At 37.4% G+C, this 21933-nt stretch overlaps 1 protein-coding gene across 1 annotated transcript in view; it reads left to right on the plus strand.

Moving 5' to 3' along the window:
* Positions 1 to 9088: 9088 nt before the first annotated feature.
* Positions 9089 to 21933, plus strand: part of LOC134531087 (muscarinic acetylcholine receptor DM1) — a 104218-nt gene continuing 91373 nt past the window's right edge. The window contains exons 1-3 of the mRNA XM_063366662.1: positions 9089 to 9131; positions 20068 to 20150; positions 20214 to 20679. Coding sequence (XP_063222732.1) covers positions 9089 to 9131; positions 20068 to 20150; positions 20214 to 20679 — 592 coding nt within the window. The remainder of the gene's footprint in view (positions 9132 to 20067; positions 20151 to 20213; positions 20680 to 21933) is intronic.

Raw genomic sequence — 21933 nt, forward strand, 5'->3', positions numbered from 1 at the left:
TGGCCAATAACAGGAGTCACACAAAAGTAACTATACTATTAACACACCCTGCCGCTTCAGGAGTTCTGGAAATACAACCGTCAGAGCCATGATTATTCCGCGGATTCAATTCACTTCAGAGTATAATTTACTCGCCTATATAAAATTAATCTTTTTTTAGAGTGTTCACTGATATTTAACGAGATCGCATCCTTTGGTGGGTTACTGTTTATCAGGTAAACACTTCTTCTCCTTGTTTGTAACTGGCTCAAGTACGTCAACGAAGTGTCAAGATAACTGTTGTCCAATCATCAACATGTGCTTCAAGTCTACTTTGATGACCAATATGTAGGGACTGGAAATATTCGCGGATTTATTTCGCCATGGGACAGAATTGAAATACTGATACCATTGTGTTGCATCTGCTGTTGGCTCACAGTTCATGCGGAGTACTGGAAACCAATAAGAAATATTTACCAGAACTTTCGAATCAGATACTAACCAGCGTAGATGTCTTACAAATCACCAGCCAATAAACGTGTGACATTTGCTTGAATGTGAAGACTGTGGACTCTACCCTGGAGGTCAATGAGCCCGCGAATTTTTCCAGTACCTACCAATATTAATTGCACCTAGTGATCTTGTCGTGATAAATCATTATAATAATGTTTTTTTTTCCCCGATGCGATCGTCCAACTGTTCATTATCATTGGCTCTGGATCGCGGAGGGCGTGGTGGAACACCTGTGAACCAATCAACAAAGTTTTGCCTCAGCGTGGAAGCCGGTATTCTGCTATGCGCCCATACCGCCACATTTCCAACTCTCTTTTTACACTGTTGAAAAAAAAATTGTGAAATTACGGAAATGTGCTCATAAAATTATTTACAGAAGTTTCAGTAATATTTTTAATAGATACGTGAAATAACGGAATTATAAAAATAATTGTATTGATTTATGGTTTATGAAACTTGATTACAAAAATTATATTTTTACACGATAATACTAGCACCAGTACTATTGATTATACACAAACACAAATGGAGTTTTAAAATATGTGAAGTGGTTTTGGGATATTTAAATCGAATATAAAAATTTTACTCTGATATTCTTCGTTTAACCTACGACATTCACCTACAGAGAACGATGGAAAATGGAGCGAAACAGAGGATGTTGTCTGTCGTGTTGGGGATATTAAAGTGTGAACTCGTCGCTGTTGAAAAATTATTTCAAAGAATAGTTTGGCGATGACACTCTTAGTTCCCATAGATTTTTGTGACGAGTTATTACACCTAATTAATTAAATGCAGTTATTTTACGACTGTAGCCAGTTTTTCGGTAGTTTTTTTTTCAAATAAAAACGCTTTATGTTCCATTAAAAAAATCTTTCTATAACTCCCTGGAAACCCTCAAAACGCATACGCTGCAGTTTAGAAGATATGTGGCAGATACTGTGTTTGTAATAAATTTATTTACACAATGTTTATCACCGCACCGAATATGAGACTCATATGACTTAAGAGTTCCTACTTTCAAACACAGTCAGAAGCAATTCTAACGAACTTATTACATAAAACATGAGTTGTCCGAACGTTGTACACATTATATTAATAATTTTTTTAAAAGAATTTGGACATGTTTCTTAAGTTGATTATTTCGATGGAAGACATCTTGAGCTCTTAATTTTTATGCAGTGAACGTAACTATTTTATGTAAACATTTTATTATTTATGATTTATTTAAATATTTTTGGTATTTCGTTAATTATAATTATATTTAAATTTTATGATGTTATTTTTCTATTTCTTTTGTTTGATATTTGTAGTGTCTGTGTTATGTGTTTGTTTTATCGGATTTAATACTTGTGTTGTCCCATTTTTGTGGCTCTCTCTGTGTATTATTTTATATTACGTAGTATTATGTATGTTATTTTTTCTATATTTTATTTAGTATTTGTTAGGTTCCTGCTTATTAAAGGCCATGACTGTTGGCAGGCACTCAAATAATAAATAAATAAAATCCTATAAAACAATCGATTAGCTCCAGCTTCAAATGCGTATACAGCTGTTTCATTTCGCGATAGGCTAGAATCCAAATAAGTTTAACTTTTTGCTGCTTCAGTGGTTCGACCACCTTTTGTCTGAAAGACTCTTAGCCAATGAATAAACTTCAACAAAATAAGTATCTAATCACAAGCATCCCAGTTAGGCAATGAGCAGGTGTCATTTTCCCGAATACATAAGAGGATCATGGAGTCCATCCTAGAAGTCATTTAAATCGCGAATTTTCCCAGTTCATATCTATCAGTCGTTTGTATGTTAATCGGTTGAACTCTATTTTATTGTTTATAATAGAGATATATAAACAAACTAATGTAGACATACAGGATAAACTGACACTCGCACATATCAAAACTTTCCGCCGTGTTAGCGAGACGTCTCAGCAGGCACAAGCCCCGAAGACCCGAGCCTTCTCTTGAGGCTAGGAGCAAGTGAAGAAAGGAAACATAAAATACCCCAAGCCAAGTTACTGGAGGACGCGAGCAGGCAGGGCGGTGATAGGATGTTGTTGCTAACTGACAAGCTGTACAAACATCCAGGAAAGCTGAATAGCTCAGCACATCGCGCGTTATCTCTAGGGGAAAAAAATCGCTGCAGGGTTGTCCAGTATGTTTTCCCGCCATTCTCAGGATTCCTGATTCTAAAAGGCGCTTGGCTAGTGCCTAATATTCGCTGATTATGTAAAACACCGTAATTTTGTTTTGTAAACGGAACGTAAATATTGATGCAAAATTACAGACATTTGTAAATGTGTACGTTTACATAAAAACAAATGTATCACTACAAAATAGTGTCATACTGCGTTTGGATTCTTACCTAAGCATTTATAGTTTGCGTTGTTCCAGTACCTACAATAGTTAATGTTATTGGTAAACTGTCCTCTGAATAGCTTTCCAGTACAAACTGCGCACATTAATAAACATAATAAAACAAAATAAAGTCTAATATTTGATTTTCTTTTACATGGTTTAAAAATATGCTTGAACTAAACATCAATTAAAATATAAAATTATGTGCTAATTTTCGTAAGAAATTATCTGGAACAACGTATTTCATATGTGCAAAAATAACCATACTCATGTGTTGAAAAAACTTACACTATATTTTCTGTAGTATTACAAACTATTTCTTGGTAACTGATTTCCAAAAGAATCTTTTTGTAAAAGTACGGAATTTTTTTTCTGTGAAGGTAGGCCAAAAGTTAAATAATTATACATTTGTGCTGTGGCTAGTGTTTACTCCTAGTTAATCCGGACAGTGAAACGAGAAGGAAGTTCCACCTGAAATATGGCCTGTTGGAGCAATATTGGTCTATAGGCCACAATTCATACCCAATAACAATATTATATTAAAATAAACGAAAATGACCGCGCCCAGAGGTGGGGTCCTCAGTTCGCCTGTGGCTTTGGTAGTGTGAGTGGATCAGTGCTCTTTAGTACACATACAGGAAGTTAGTTGGAGAACCGTCATTGTCAAGCTTAAAGGAAGGTGTACCATCAGCAGCGGGGACCTCGAGGGCAGCCATGCCGACAAACACAAAGATCTTGATGGAAGGTGTACCATCGTCGTTGGGGGCCCTGATGGCAGCGACTCTGACGACCGCAGAGAACTTGACGGTACATATACCATCGTCATCGGAGATCTCAATGGAAAAAACGCCGACGACCTCGGAAACCCTGGTATTAGCTGCATTAGAGGTGACATCAGCAGGCACTGCTCCATAAGTCGTGGAGACGTTATCTCCTGCAGTGTCTTCAGCTGAGGAGATTTCAATGGCCACAGTAACGTCAACCTTGGCGACTCCATTAGCGACGACCACTGGATGCACAGCAACATCTTCTGACCACCGATGTCGCCACTGTGGAAATTACCTTACCAAAGCATCTTATTTTCGCAGGTATGGAAAATGCGGATGTCCGAATAGTGTACAAAGAACACTGTATCAGCGCATCAAATATAATAAACTATTTTATTGCCATGATAAAATTAAAGAGACAGTATGTCCAAGGGACCAGCAAGGGACAAGCAAGAACCATATTTTAAATTATGTGATTGTTTTTTAATGCAGTTTTGGGACACATGCCATTGCAGTATTGCACTGTTTGTCATGGAAAAATTCCTAAAATCAAAATTTCGCAGAAATATATATATTAAAATTCCCCATTTTATGAATTATTTAAAGAACGTTATGTGAAAATATTGTAAAGGTTTTAGATATCAGTGCAATAGGTGTTGTAGCCAGTTTATATTCTACGGAAAATTGATAAGGCATCTTAGGTTTTGCAAAGGGCTGGTTGCCCATTCATCAGCACCAAACTACGTATATCTTCTGTGGCAAGACATTTGCACAGATGAAAAATGTAATACATCATGAAATATATCACTGCCGTTTGAAATAAACATAGAACTCTCGGCTGTGTGACTTATGTGGTGATAAACTGTCATGTGAAACTGCCCTGAAAAGATTTGTCGAGAAAAGTAAAGAACTTGCTTCGCACTCCACGAAGATTGAAGAAATTGATAAACACAAAGGCTTTGCTAATTTGCTTGTATGTTAATGTATTGTATAATAATTTTTGTAGTGTAAAATGTTTTTTAATGTGTTATTTTATTTCTTGAACCTGGTACATTGACATTTAAGGTAAAATATTAAGTTAAAGTTATATTTAATGAAATAATTTTGAATCTAAATTACTTTGGTTTTGCATCGAAGGATTTAACAAAGGTCAGTTATCTTTAGAATCGATCAATATATTGAATGGTAATTCATTTTATAATTTTTTGGAATTATTTTATAATTTTTTTGTTGATAATTAAAGATTTTAAATGTGGCAGCCAATATGACGAACAAAATAGTGGTTTCGACAGTAGTTGATTGTCTGTTGAGTGACACTACCATAAAAAAAAGATATCGGGAGCAAACTTTAGCAGACGAAATCAATGCAGTGGCATCCAAGATGGCTGCCGTAATATCACTATTCCGTAAATAATATATTCCTTGGTGAAAGTGGTAAGGGTGAGTCTGATTGAGGACTTCAATGAGGAAGAACCTGTCGCCATTTTATTTAATTGATCTCATGAAGTTATAACCGAGGTCACTAAGACCCAAGACTTAAGTGTGTTTTTAAAATTTTATTTTAATTGTAATTAAATAATTTTTACAGATTTTAAATATTTTTATTATTATAATAACGTAGGCTGACAGAACTTCATAATTCAAAATGGTGGAATTTTTTATAAAACTGAAATTAAAAAAAACGGTGGCTATGTCATCAAAATACAAGATTGCAGAATCCCATGGCGGCCGACACAAACTGAACCTCAGCTCGGAGGATCCGATACATACTACTAACAACACCCAGTATAAAGTCCGTACAGATTGTGTGCAATTCTGCGCGCGCCATGTCGAGCCGAGATACAACGGCGCAACAGGAAATGTGGTCGGACCATGATGGATGAAACGTGATGACGCCTGGACTCTAATGGAGCAACTGGGTGTAGCCCGCCCGCGCAGCCGGCGGCGCGGCTGGAGAGAGAGCCGAGGCCATCTCCTGGTTACGTCTCGCACTCTGCGAGGCGAAGCACCTGCGGGAGAGAGGCCCGCTGCTTTACGCCCGCACTTAACCCCGGCGAGGGAACCAGACACCGCGCAGGTCACGGCCCGAGGTACTTCGCTCCCTTGATGCCCCCGCCTGCCCGGGCTCACACACGGTGTGCAGAGGTTCGGATAAAAACACGCGATTTGACAACTGCTCCACATATCGAAGTGGTGTCTGCTTACGAGAGCAGAGGGTGTATAAGTAGTAATGTTTCCGTATTTCGTTTTTAAACTGTATTTTAAGATCAGTTAAAATGAATAAAACGTATATTTTCAGAGTAAATGTTTGGCTTGAAAAATCTGGTAGAGATTCTTGCATTGAAATTACTCAAGGAACTTGCTTTGCACATTATCATGATTTTTCCACGGTATAATGTTATCGTTATTACTCAAATAACATAGACGAGAAGATTGCCCGCTTTTTCAGGGCCTTGCGCTTAGAGGAGATACTGCTAGAAGCACCAGCAAGCGTTGCACTTTTCATCCCGCCTCACCAACACAGATGTACTCCTGGCTAGGTGGCCCCCTTAATGCGAAGAAGCTGACTACCAGCAGACCAGATTTCTGTCCTATGTGTGCTCCTTGTGAGTCATCTCTGTTATATGTAGATATCCAGGAGACCTGGTAGTTTTATTTGGTGAGAGTCCTCTGCATCATTTACCAATAGTTACGTATCTATTGTCTGGTTTAATTGCGATAAACCTCTTGATATTTTAAGTGGCCTGTCGTACGTGATAATCTGGTAGCAGTCTAAAATTGATACCATCATACATTGGACGATATTTTTATTGCCTCATGGATCTTCGATATGTAGTGAACTACAGACAACCAATGAGTAAATAACCAAACACCATATGACTCAACCATTAGCAACCGAACATAAGACAGAATGTGGTAGCAGCCTATGAACGAAATACATTGATTTCTTTGTATACAAGTGTAGAGCCTAGACTAATGCCACGAAATTGTAGGTTTGTAGTGCTTCGCTTCCTTTACTATAGCTATTGCTATATTACGATAGCTATTGGTTCATGGTTACAGAGGTGCGGTTCAAAACAACTACTTCTCAGTCACTACCCAAGCGTAAGTTTAAACACATACTTTGATAATCATACACCACATGATTTCCTGAAGTATCTGATCCCTATTGGCCTTCAAGAATTCGTAGGCACTGCAGTAGAGTCCTCATCACTGGCTGTGTTCTCTGCAGGAAGCAATCATCAGGGTTGTCTCATCAATACAGTACCCAGCCATTTGATTTAAATAATTTTTTCACCAGCTGTAGTTATTACAAGTAATGTGCTTTATTTGAGTCAATGCCAGTTCACATGTAAGTTACATATGCTTACACCTCCAGTTGCAGCGCAATCTTTAAACAAGTTAAAAACAAAGCATTCTATCAATACAAGATGTGGCTATATTCTGCCTTATGTGCAGTTGCACATGGTTAGATCATGTGGGTTTTGGTTATTTTCTATTGGCTTTCTTTATTTCAGTGCCTGTCGAAGATCCATGAGTAGAAGCCGGAAAAATTCGCGGTATCATTTTACAATAGGCTAGAATTAAAATGCGTTTAACTTTTTGCTGCTTCAGTGATTGGACCAGATTGTCTGCAGACCTCTTAGCCAATTAATAACCCTCAATCAAGAACATTCTAGTTAACATTAGCCAGTGAGCATGTGTAATTGTCCCGAATACATACATAGAGGATCGTGGAGTCTATCCTAGAGGTCATTGAAACCACGAATTTTTCCAGTCCTTATCCATACCTTATCCATGAGCCAATGGAAATGTTGTCCGATGTATATTGGTATCAATTTTGGACTGCCACCAGATTATAACGCGAATGTTGCTGGTCTCTACGAATCTCGTACAACAGGCCACTTAAAAGAACAAGAAGTTTCTTGCAATGAAACCAGCCAATATATAGGTAGATGTTGGTAGATGATGCGGAGGTAGAGACCGGAAAAATTCGCGAATTCATTTCGCGATAGACGACAATACAAATAGTTATACCTCAGTGCTGCCTCTGCTATTGGCTCAAAACTCACCTGTATGACTCTGGGCCAATGAGAAACATCCAACCAAAGCTTTATCGAATCACATGCTGCTACGTTCGGACGTCTCACAAGACAGCAGCCAATGAGTGGGTGACATTTGTTCTAGAGTACGTATAACTATGGAGTTCATCCTACAGTCATTTAACCCGCGAATTTTTACAGTCCCTATGCAGAGGACTCTCGCCAAATAAACCTGCAAGGTCTCCTGGATCTCTACAGACAACAGAGGTGACACGCGAGTAGCACGCACAGGACAGGATTCTGTAACAATACAAAAATCAAATACCCAAATCAAAATCAGCAAATACCAAACCAAAATGATCATGGTCTGTGTTCTGTATGGTGAGGACAAATATCTCGTGAAAGTTGGCGACTGGCAATGACCAAAGAAACCCTGTTTTAGTGTAAATTATATTGAAATTTATTGTATTTTACAGTATACATGTATACTAAATCTTCATGAAGTATGAGTATGATATTAAAAATTTTAAAATTTTTTATTAACTAGTCGTCATTATGATATGTCATTTATAAATAACAAAAAAAAACTTTACAAACTTGATAGTCTTAAGGCTATACTTCACATTGTTGCGTTTACCAGAACCCTTGTTATTAACCATACAAATTTTGTGATTGCATTTCATTCACTGACTTCGTGAGAAGTCTTATGAATGTGATTTGACCAGTTTATTTTTAGTACAGGTTCCTTATGTCGTTTAGGAAATCTGTGGTTTTGTTGCGTAACTTTCCCAAACTAGAGCTATAAATCTAGTAAGTCAGTATACACGAAAACTGCTGGTCTTCAAACATTACCTCAACAAAAAATTGCCTGCGTTTTATATTGAATTATTTAAACACCACTAAAAATAAATCTGATCATTTAATAAATAGAAAATTATACTATACTCTGAGTTATATTTTAGTTTCTAAATATATTTCGTGGAAAAAACCTTCATGTGCCCCAAAATATTTGATACCATGTGATTTACATTCAGTTTTGGGGAAGTACTCGACATCAAACTTTCATATATCACTTTCATGTGTTCGTTTGAGAGGGTTTTGATTCAGTAGAAAACATTTAACCCCCTAACACCCATAATTCAAACAATATTAAGGAGAGAAGGAGACCGTTTTTGAATAACTTTTATCGATTGCATTCCTACATACCCGTGAAATTTAGCGTGATGGTAAAAAATAACTTGAAATGGCTTGTTTTGTGCTGTTACTCCGATGGCTTACGAGAGTTAAGTGAAGCTGTAAAACAAGGTTCGAACATCCTCTGAAAATCTGGGAGCGGTGATGGAGGTTCGAACGAACGGCCGGTGTGATTGCCGTACGAACACGGCTTTACAGTGTGCAATAAAACTCCTCCTCCTCCGCCATCCTCGTCACCATGATGATGGACTTCATCAGCACTAACGGCCTCGACTTCTCCGGTAAACTGCTTACTTGCTAGTCAATGGCTGACGTGCCAGGCCGCGTATGGCAACCCGGCGAGGAGTTTAACTGGACGTAAAATAAATACGGTGGTATTCACGAAGTGATTGGCTTCTTCGCGTCTCGAAGAGTTCCTCAAATGGGCCAGTAAGATCCGCCGGCTCAGTGAACTGCACAGGCCTGTTTACACTCGAGCCTCTGTCGCCTGCTCATTGGCTGCTGCCTTCATGCGAGCCTCGATGTCGCGTGGTTGCTATTGGCGCAGGGAAATCTGTATGGACTGTGAGCCGATTGAAGAGGCAGCGCGAAGGTACAAGTTCTTTAAGGGCGGTATTCCAAGACGTAGCGAATAAGCACTGCCTTGTTGGGATACAAACGTAACCTCCTAACTCGCGGGCCGTATTCCAGAACACGTCCAAAGAAAATCCCAGTAAGGAATCAAATCGGCAACAGTTTTATTTAATGGTGCCTTAAGTGAGTCTATAAACTGGTTTACACGCATTCTAGTGGACGTTTCGCAACCATTGATGCAATTTTTACTGCAAAAAATATTAGAGATAGCAGCATCGTCACACTATTTAAATGGTATTAATCTAATTTCCTCGAGTAATTTTTGAGTTGCGATTATTTCTTGCTATGACCATTAAAGTATACAAAATATAATCCCAAATAATTTCACTACCATGAAGTTTCATTTGTCACACCAATACGTTTGTTACGTCCCTCGATATTCACAAAATTGAATATATACGAATTAATGGCGCCAGACACAGATACTTATGCTATATTGTCGAAATCAACGGAAAAGTGAGCTGTGCTCATGCGTGGAATTTAGACATCAGATAGGCAACGGATAGGAACACCAAAATCTGTTCGTTAAAAATAATGGGACGGGCCGTGTCCTATCGTACACTAGGAATATGGTTAGGATAAAGGTGTGGCATATTCAACATCTAAACCCTTATTATGGTGTCTTGGAATACCGACCTAAGTTACACATTTGTTACGGTCTTTGAGGGTGCAATTTCATAATGCAACGAAGCGCACGTGCCTCGTGCAACGGAATTATAACAGGACTAAGTCCAACGCGCATTCGTGGGGCCATGCATTTTTCGAGAAAATGTTTCCAGACTAACTGTGTGTTAAGAATTTGCAGCATTGTTTATGTTTCGTGGTAGGCTATACTTATTTCGGTTAAATGTCTAATGTCAGAATACCAGTCATAGTCATCCATTGAGGAAGCAAACTCGTCCCGAATGGCTCGGCCAAGTAGGGCAATGGCTTCTCTTGCAGACGGCTGCCAATTACAATGGAACAATAGCTAACGCGAGTATACATTATTGCAGTCTAATGAGCTATTATTAATTTTATTGCGCGGAAAAATACACTCCCCTAAGCTTTCGCGTTTCTTCCAGTTGTATTCAATCGAAACATATACAGTACAACGTAACTCGTGGCTTATTTCCAAATAAATGAAAAATAAATAAGGTTATGTAATATAAAATGAATATCATATTCTAATATTTACTATTAATATTCAACTATTAGCTATAACTAAAAATAGAAAGTATTTTTTTTAATGCCTTAGCTATCAAACATATTTTCTGCAAATTGGTTTTCCTTAGGTTTAGTTAAACTTTATCAGCCTAAATAATCGTGCTATAACACACATGACATTGATGGTATTTATAACTTTGTTGTTTCTCTTTAATGTTACGAACGCTGATCTATATCATCATTGTAGTTTAACTTAAAGGTTAAGTCTGAATCCGACTGAAAAACTTCAGCTGCAGTTTCATCACAAAAAAAAATAACTTGAAAACAACCTATACGACGAATGGTCTAAATAGCTTTCCGAGGCTGGTATACGTATTTGAAGTTTTGAATCGCGCTATTTTAGAATATTGCTAAAAACTTACCATTTAAAGAAAAGTAAATGACTAATTCCAAAACATTTTTTTAAATAAATGGACACAAAGTACTCTACGAAATTAATTATTTAAGTTATTTATGCTAATATTCTTACATTCGGCTTTGTTTGGTATGTATATATGAATACTTTATGACAGAACATAACTTACTCCATTTTCACACTATTAAAATACGAAATCTGGAAAACTTATTACAAATATTATTTGTAACTTTACATGCTAAATTTTCATGCTTAATTTCTAACCCTTTAATCTATTAGATTAGGAAATAAGGATTTTATCCCTTAAAACAAACTTTACCCTCTTTACTCACATTAGAGGCTGAATCATGGAAATTAGTTAAAACATAATTTAATAATTTATTATTTTACCATTAATTTATCTTACTTAATTAGTTTCAGAGATACTAGTAATTATACAATAATTAAATTATTATATAAGTTTACATAATTATTAATCAAAATAACAAACTCACCCCTTTTCCTCACCATAAGGGTTGAATTTGGCAAAATAATTTTTTTGTTAGTTTTCGTATTGTTATTATTTGTACCGAAAATTATTTATTACCCTTAACTACATTCGGAGATATAATTATTATTTTTTTAAATACTTACCTTCTTTTTACCCCTTAAGGATCGAATTTCGCAAAACATAATAATTGTTTTAGTAGTTTTCGTATGTTTATTAATGGTACCCAATATCATTAATTACAATTGATTAAATATATTAAAGATATTATTATTCATCCCTTATGTGTTGTTCTTCGCAAAATATAAAATTATTGGTTGGATGGTTTTTTGCATGTTAATTATTGGCGCCGAATATATTTTCTTTAGCTTTATGAGTTTCAGATATATAATTAATTATCTTAAAACGATATTTACCCATTTTTACCCCTTTAAGGGTGGAATTATGTAATTATATGTAGAAAAGTTTTTAAGTCAACCAAAGACTTTAAAAAAAATAGAAACTCATCAAGGAGTTTTCGATTGATGCTTGAACAAACGGACGAACAGACAAAAAATTTAAAAATTATATTTTTGATTTCTTATTCATGTAAATAGCCGTTCCCAAAAGATTTTTTTATAATTCCAGCCAGTGAACAGACTTTCGGCATAGAAAAGTTTTATTTTAAGTATAAATAACATATAACTTATTAAAGAAGGAACTCAGTGCGTCTGGATTATTTTTAATTGGCTGTATTTATAAAACCACCGCGAATATTTACTGTCAGAAAATTATTTCAATGAAATAATTGGAGGTAGTAACACATCACAAAAGTATGTAAAATTTTAATAAAATAATTTTGCGACAACCACAAAATTCGCGTAGATTGTATAACTTTATTCAGTTTAACATAATTCAGACTGTTAGTGCTCCATCTTAAATATTTATCTTTTATTTACAATAAAATGTTTTACCGATTCAACTTTTAAGCACTTAATGCCATAATTCGGTAGAATTCAGACTCAATCTGTATATGTGCTTCATTTAATAATGCCAAAGAAGTATAACTCTAATCTTGCATACATAATTACACTCATACTTAGTTATATAATTTCATTCTTCCCGTCTCAACGACTCTTGGACCCGAGATGAAGGGAAAACGAGAGAGATTTGAGACAGTCAAGTCCAGGGGTCGAAGGACTTACGTGTGAGATGAGCCAAATATTAAGTAAACAGATTATCCAAGTTTTTAGAGAGTCGCAACATGTATTTTCGCTGTATCTTCATGGGGTTTTAAGACCATAAAAAAATAGATAAAATAAAAATATTTTATTCACAAATTCGACGTCAAATCCTAAAAATAAAGACTACTTAGGAAAAAAAGACACGTAAATGTAAAAATATATGGTACACACGAGTAGAGCTCTTCTTATAAAAATCTATTTTTTAAAATAAATAAATTATTAAATGAAAATAAACATCTTGGTGAGTGCGATGGTGGGCGGTGCGATGGTAGGTGCGAGCGCAGGTACAGGAATTGCGTTGTGATTGTGGCGTTTGATTTTGTTCGCCGTTTTTTCTTTGTGCTGTGGCAACGCAGTGCGGTGTACAGCCGTAAAATCCTATGAAAAGAGCCGCGTGCGCTCTGCCGACCCCTGGTGGAGCCGCAAGGATGGCAGCTGCAGAGCACGCCGAGGTGCCGGAAGAAATCGCCCTCGATTCAGAAGCCAAGCTGTGTTTAATGACAATATGCAACGTATAAAAAACTTCCAGTGTCCCACATCAGTCTGTTTGTGCCTGATGACGGGAACAGATGCCAGTTCACGAAACGTCGCGATTTTTTTTTTGTCATAGGAAACCTACTTACTGTGTTCGTCGGTGCTGTCGTCGTTGTGTTTTCCATAATACCTGTTTATGTTCATCGTTGTCTCCTTATGTTTGCTTCGTTGTTCAGGTATGTGTCCATCTGCGTTTACTGTTATTGTTGAAACTGTCTCATCGTTGCTAGCCCACTGTGTTCGTCTGTTACTGTTAGTTTTTCATGACTAAATTCCTTCTACGGAAGACTTGTGCTGCCTGGTATTTAAAGTTATGTGTTCGTCTATGCTGTCGTCATAATACCTGTTAAAGTTTCATCGTTGGGTCCGTCTGTTCAACATCAGCTTACTTAGGCATGTTTTCTGTGAAATTATGTTTTCATTTTCATTTATTAGTTTGCGTTCTTGAATATTTTTTCCATGACAAACAGTGCAAAACTACAATGGCGAATGTCCAATAAATTGTATCAAATCAACAATATATAACTCCAAAATTACTTTGCAACAAAAAACTTTATTTGACTGAATCAATTGCAACCCAATCCGGATACGGCAGAGCCCTCACTGTGGCAGAGTGGCTACAGCATTACCTTTGTCACCCTCTGCTTCATACCTACCATTGACTAATTTCACGAAATTGTCAAGTCTATAAATAGGGCCATGTATTATTCGCGAAAAGATTTTCAGACATGCTGTGAGATAAAACTTTGTACTATTGTCTGTGATTCGTGGTTAATTGGGTTTATTTCAGATGCACACTAATCACAACCATTCACTGCTGAAGCAAACGTGCCTGAATAACCCAATCAAAAATGGTTATGAGGTTGTTTTTTTTTTGCAGATGGCCATCACATATAAGGAAGAAATTTTTCGGTAAATGTGGGGTTTTACCCCAATTTCTTGCTGATTTCTTGCTAACATTTTTGTTTAACAATACACACTTCATAACGGTATTTTAAATTATTCCTAGCAAGTTCCTTTCATGCGATTAAACACTCTTATATCATGGTTAGTTTTGCAAACCAATTTCTAAGAAGAATTACTTTCACATTAAAACAGGAAACTAAACCATGCACTAATGCATCTACGATTATATCAGTGTATGCGAAGAAGTATACTTTATTGGAAGCAAATCGTATTGCATTCTAAGAGCGATCAGATTTTTTCGCGAAAAATATACGCTTCTATAAATTAATATCAATGTAGAAGTAAAACGATTTGTTTTTCAAGAGTCAGAATTTAACCTACAAAATAAAAGCAGTGGAGTAAGCCAGAGAACTGCATGTTTCCGATAGTCGTGCAGAAGTTTTCTCGTCGGTATCTGGAAAATATCCCAAACAAGCCTTCCCACGACTCTGTTGTAAAATTCAGCCAGATCGTTTTGCCGCCAATCACATGAAAGGGATTTTTCCCGCCGCAAACGGCTTCACTTGTGCGGGAGGGGCGCCGACAGAGAGGCGGTATTATGGCGACGGTTTCTTTGTAGGGCGTCCGCGCCCGACAATGGCATCGTTTACGGGGGTAATTTAACTTGCGAGCGGTTGTTATGTGAGCGCTTTCAAGCGCCCCACAAGCTTTTTCCCGCCTTTTTTTCTCTTGTCAGGCCGCGGCATGAGGCGAGTGAGTCTCCTGGACTACCGCTCAGATTTCCGACATTGTGGCGCGCGGTCCAGCGTGACACCTAGCCGTAGTTTTAACATCAGTTTACATCTGATCTGAGTGACACCTAGCCGTAGTTTTAACATCAGTTTACATCTGATCTGAGTGACACCTAGCCGTAGTTTTAACATCAGTTTACATCTGATCTGAGTGACACCTAGCCATAGTTTTAACATCAGTTCACATCTGATCTGAGTGACACCTAGCCGTAGTTTTAACATCAGTTTACATCTGATCTGAGTGGCACCTAGCCGTAGTTTTAACATCAGTTTACATCTGATCTGAGTGACACCTAACCGTAGTTTAAACATCAGTTCACGTCTGATCTGAGTGGCACCTAGTCATTTTTTGAACAACAGTTCACACATGAACTGAATGACACCTAGACGTACTTTTAACACCAGTTCACACTTGATCGAAGCACCTACGCTACGGGTCATGCCTTGGAAATTTTCCAAACCCTGACCTACGATGTGTCTAGAATGGTGAGTGAATGCATGTTTGTATACACAGGAAGGGGAAGAGAATGTTTGTTTGGGTTCAGATCCTCACATTGCCCAACGCTTTCGGTACGAATGATGCTGACTCGTAAATAAACACGACTGACGAGTCTGACATAGCATCACGTGGCTATAGTCTCACACGTCCGCGAATAAAGGAAATTGTTCGGCAATTTTTCATCAAGTCAAGCTTCGAACACTTGCACATTTGTTACAAATCAGACAATATTGCCAACTATTTTGAAGCGTAACATCCTAGCTCTCGGTAAACAGCATTTTGTGGCAGTAATTTCGTGAATGCGACGGAAGTCAAGGAACGGAAATGTGTGACAACCACAGTGCTGCCATCTGTGGCAGGTGGCGCGATCCAAAGTTCACAAAGACAAAGAAGAAACTTAACAGAATTAGCTGTTTAATGGATTTTAAATATATGGGCAGTGTTTTAATAACATTCCTGGTCGAAAAACAGGGGTTCAGTATTTTATTCGAGTCATTTTAGCATTTATCAGAGCCATTATTTACATAGTTTAAAATTTCAGTCTGCAAATGGCATGATTATATAGTCAGCGTAACTTCTCCGGTTCTAATTCTAGTGGCGGGTGCGGACACTGCGTGTGATTCGCGTCCAGTAATATAGTTAAAAACACTATTTGCATATATTTATCACGCTCGGCATTATTTTAAAGAATCCTACGTCAAATTTCGTGACCGAGTTTTTTATTATAAGTGAATTTTCAACATGAGAACACATGAATTTGCTCTTTAACTAGGTTAGATGTTACGCAACTCGGGCCGGGTACTACGAGATCCCTCGCATTATTATTTTTTTTACTCTTATTTTGGCAGATACCCTAAGTAAAACACAGACCAGTACGATTTTCTTAGTGGTAACGAGACTGGCTTATTTACTTCCAACACGTGTGCTTTGGGTTCAAACCTCCTTAAAAATAGGTTTATCTACATTTAATTATTATCAGAGCCATTCCCCACAGAACTCTCTCGAATAATGCCAATAAATAATAACATTTTTACTCGCAGAAAATATGTATGACAGCAAAGACACATTGTGCGACAGACAAGTTAAACACAAATAGATACTTAATGAGAATCACCCTTTGTAAACATTTCCGTTGGCAAAGCATTGCGCAGTATTAACATGGATTATAAAACTGATTAATAAGTATACCTGTATGTGTTTGTAAAGGTATAGGTAATATAATAGTATGCATTTAGTAAAACAATTGCTAACCATTTTAAGTAAAAGTTTATGAGATGTCAATGTGTTTGTTGAATGTGATGTATTTTGAACATATTAATGCATGTTAAGTGAAGCAATCTTGCTACGGTATTGAATAAATTTAAAACCAGTGTACCTTACTGTATATTGGTAAAAAAAATCTCTGTGGGTTAGTTACAAATCTTTCGTAAAAAAATAAATTGATTTTGACGTGACAACGTCTAATAAATCTATGAACGCCAGCTGCATGCACGAAAAAGTGTCCCGTTACGCACATTGTTCCGTTACGCTGTGTCCCGTTACGCTCATTCTACGCTTGCGCCGCATCTATCTCTCTTCCACTCGATTGGCCTATGCGTCCGAGGAGAAGAAAGACGGCAGCACACAACTTACATCTACACGTGAACTGTTTCGTCGACTGTTTATAAAGTGAAGTGAAAAGTTAATGTGGTTTTCATTGCTTATTACAACAACAATTTCGGCAATAAAGGTTAATTATTATTGCATTTTAAAAATCTGATGACTAGTATAATTTCAAATATTTATTCTTTTATTATTAAAAAAAGTAGCATCTGTCGGCGAGTGCAGTAATAATAGGTTATGTTAGATATTTGATTACAGTTTATTTATATGAAAACTTGTTCATAATTATATTTAAACGAAAAGTTAATGTGGTTTTCATTGCTTATTACAAACAACAATTTCGCCAATAAAGGTTAATTAGTCTTGCATTTTAAAAATCTGATTACTAGCATAATTTCAAGTATTTATTCTTTTATTATTAAAAAAGTAGCATCTGTCGGCAAGTGCAGTAATAATAGGTTATGTTACAATTGAATAAAAAATTATGGTGATTCATATAATTGATGATAGATATTTGATTACAGTTATTTATATGAAAACTTGTTCATAATTATATTTAAACTTTATAGCTAAACGCCAGTTTTTAAAATTAATTGCAAGTCATCTACAGTACACGTGAACTGTTTCGTCGACTGTTTATAAAGTGAAGTGAAAAAATGTGGTTTTCATTGCTTATTACAACAACAATTTCGGCAATAAAGGTTAATTATTCTCGCATTTTAAAAATCTGATTAGTAGTATAATTTTAAGTATTTATTCTTTTATTATTCAAATAAAAATGATTCAATTTTATTCATAAAAGTATGCAATCATTTCATCAATGTTTTGTTATGACGTCACGTTAAACTATCGTCCGTAAACAGACTTTACAGACAACCAATTTTTTTTGTTATATTCTCTTACCAGTTTGTCTGTTCACAGCAGGTGTACGTTGTATTCACGAATACAAGTAACATAGTTTGACCGTGTAAATTACGTTTAAAAAGTAAAAAAAAAAAAAATTATTAGAAAATTGGTGCTTGTTGTAATGTATGTGTGTGAGAAGTATACGTACTTTGCGTAGTAAATAACTAACTTTAATTTTTGCATGCACATAATTAATATAAATAAAATAATAAAAGACCTGGAGTGATGTTATAAATACGGTTGGTAAAATATTAACTTAAACAAATTAAAAAAATTAAATATACACACAATATTTAATATTATTGTATACATATATAAAATAAATTAATTATTTTAGTAAAATATTCGAGAGAAATTTTAATTGTTAATGAAAATCTATATATATACATATATATATGCTGTATGTTTATTATAATTTTTCAATTACAATTAGTTATTAAATAACAATGTAATATTTTATAATTTATAATTTATAACGCAAAAAATATATACAAACTCGAACATAACCTCACTTACACAAATACATGTGGAAATACAATTGAAAATGTTTATAAACTAAAATTTTTATCACTAATATTCACAATAAATAAATGTATTTTTTAATAATATTGACCAGTACACCATATCAATCACTTAATTATAAGATTTAAAAGCACATATATATATATATATATTTTTATATGTAGCCACTTTTTCATCCTGTTAAAATTTATTTGTAATGTGCGCGCACATCGTAAAAAAAATCACTGTTTTTTTTTCATAACACGCCTAAAGAAGTTTTAAACCCAATAAAGAAATGAACACTCGAATGTGTTCATGGTGACCATGTGACGTGACAATGATCTTCTTCTTGGCCCTCACCCGCCTCTTCGCACGGAGCTCGCCGCAAATGACGACATTCCCACACGCGCCCGTCCCTAGCCAGGGTCACAGGGCATGGGGAGGAGGGCCCAAGGGCACGACCAGCTCGCCTGGCATCCAGGACAGTCCTGCCCAGGGTCAGCGCTGATTGGTCGCGGTCCTGCAGAGCGAGCACAGGGCGGAATAACTTCGCAGAGGAAATTACATATTTAATTAAAATTTTCCACTCATCAAAATAACTCACAGATCACCTTTGTTTTTGGGCCTGAACTACCATTAGGGAACCTCAAATTTATTTATTTTTCAAAAATACACAAAAATATGAAAATAATCCAGTGATATTAAAACTGAGTTTAAGAGCCTGAACAGATATCATATAATACATTTTTTTTTCGACGCAAATTGTGTTCTAAGCACTCAAACAAACACTCATTATTAGTTACTTCTACAAAATTACAATTTTATGTACGTGCTAATGTTAAATAAAAGTGAGGGTGGTCAAATGTAAAGCATGACGTGAAATATTCTTCGCCACTACAGCCCAAGATTTTGTAAGCTATTTTGGTGCTGTATTCCCATTTCATCAACAGGTGCTGTTACTAAATGCCTCTGAGGCTACGCATGATACATCTACACATCCTTGTTGCAAAAGGGGCCGAGAGCAATTTAATAATTTACAGGATGGAAATGGGCTAGTAGAAACAGGAACTGGTTAGTACGCCCGATTACCACGCGTGTCGTACGCCAAGTTCTTCTTTTTCCTGCGATTTTTAGACTTGTCCATGTCGTTACAGAGACTCTCTAACATGCTGCATGCCACAGTAGTAGTACTGGATCAGCAACCACTCTCTGGAGCCTGTGGGGATCAACATGTGACATGTCCTTGTTGAGTACAGTACTGAGAGCAGGTCCTTGTCTCAGGTACAAAGCATGCATTAGATTACAGGTCAACAGTTGTGCTGGAGGCTGATGTAGTGGAATTGTACCAGCAGTCTCTGGCGCCTGTTAGGATCAACATGTGACATGTCCTTGTTGGGTACGGTACTGAGAGTATTGATCTTGTTCCAGGTACAAAGCATGCATTAGATTACAGGTCCACAGTTTTTCTGGATGCTGATGTAGTGGCACTGTACCAGCAGGCTCTGGCGCCTGTGAGGTGCAACATGTGACATGTCCTGGTTGGGTACGGTACTGAGAGCAGGACCTTGTTCCAGGGACAAAGCATGCAGGAGATGACAGGTCCACAGTTGTGCTGGATGCTGATGTAGTGGCACTGTACCAGCAGGCTCTGGCGCCTGTGAGTTTCAACATGTGACATGTCCTGGTTGGGTACGGTACTGAGAGCAGGACCTTGTTGCAGGAGCGAAGAGGGCGGGCCGCCATGAACGGGTCCGCGGGCGTGATGAACGCCTCTCTGGGGCCACCTGCGCTGCCCGAGGGCCGCTACTCCATCCCGGAGATGGTGCTGATCGCCATCGTGGCCGGCTTCCTCAGCCTGGTGACGGTGGTCGGCAACTCCATGGTCATGATCTCCTTTAAGATCGACAAGCAGCTGCAGACCATCAGCAACTACTTCCTGTTCAGCCTGGCGGTGGCCGACTTCGCGATCGGCCTCATCTCCATGCCGTTGTTCACGGTGTCCACGCTGCTCGGGTACTGGCCCCTGGGGCCGCACATCTGCGACACGTGGCTGGCGCTCGACTACCTCGCCAGCAACGCGTCCGTGCTCAACCTGCTCATCATCAGCTTCGACCGGTACTTCTCGGTCACGAGGCCGCTCACGTACCGCGCCAAGAGGACCAACAGTCGGGCGGCCATCATGATCGGTACTACTATTACAGCTTATTCTTCACTTACTAGTCTCGACCTTGAGATGCCTACACTCACGTAAATCGGGTTGATTGCAGGAACGTTCCCAAAGAGTCAGCAGCTAATCCAAAATGAAACCTGCAGGTCATTGAATCCACCTATTTCCTGTCACTCGTTATGATGGATGTGTATCAGGTGGCCAGAGTTCCATGTACGGCTAAGTGGTGTGTGGGCAGATAACACTCCAGATTATCTACATTAGTTGGTCATTAATTATTCTTGTCAGCTTATTAATTTTCTTCCTGATAAGATTACAGCGCTTGCACGCAAGTGTCTCGTGTGTTCGCTAGTGGTAGCTTGCTATTATTTTTTAGAAGCAAACACGAATGCTTCAGCTTAAGAAAAAAAACTACTTGCCAATCATATACGTGCGATCCAACAGAGGTGTAAATGAATTCAATCCAAAATAAATGTATTTCAATTTTCCTGCATGTGAAAATTTATTTCTATTTTATTTTCCATTAATCAAACTGTTTTCACTACGCTCGTTACTAGTTTCTATGTAGTTAGGCCATAAGGAGATTAGAAAGTTTATCCAGTTCAGTAGTCTGTAGTTTCATTTTATAATTCTTTATTTAATAATAATTTCAATAATGTGAATGATTTTAACTGTGTGACAAATTTTATTCCATATTCTCTTATATGGATTAAGTTTTTGTTATTTTTTGCTATAGTTGCTTTAGTAGTTTTTAACTATTCCTCTTTGTAAAGATGGCTTTCGCGGCCAATGTCTGGAGTTGCTTGGCTTCTGGGTTGTAGCCGCGTCAGAGGCGAAGATATCGCCGACTATTCGGTCGACGTTACAGTCGCTATCATCAGGGAGCAGTTACCTACTGGGGTTATTGCACGTTCTCTTGTCTTTTAATTCTCTCGCCTGCGAGAGGAGTGTTTCCCCATTGGCTGCAGCTGTAAGCTGCAGAGAGTGTTAAAAGGCAGGATAACTTGCAATAACCTCAGTAGGTAACTGCTCCCTGATGATGGCGACTGAAAAGTTGACCAAAACGTCGGTGATATCTTCGCTTACGACGCGGCTACAACCCAGAAGCCAAGCAACTACCTATTCCTCTTTGTTGTTTCTCGCGCATGAGGTAGTGCACTCTGATGCTGCCTGAATATGAGCTAGTCCGTAATGGGCAAACTGTCTCAAAACGAGCAGTTTATCACGGAACCCTACGTCAACACGGTCAACTAGGTTTTGTTTTGTGAGTAAA

Source organism: Bacillus rossius, chromosome 1 (assembly GCF_032445375.1).
Source record: "Bacillus rossius redtenbacheri isolate Brsri chromosome 1, Brsri_v3, whole genome shotgun sequence".
Lineage (NCBI taxonomy): Eukaryota > Metazoa > Arthropoda > Insecta > Phasmatodea > Bacillidae > Bacillus > Bacillus rossius.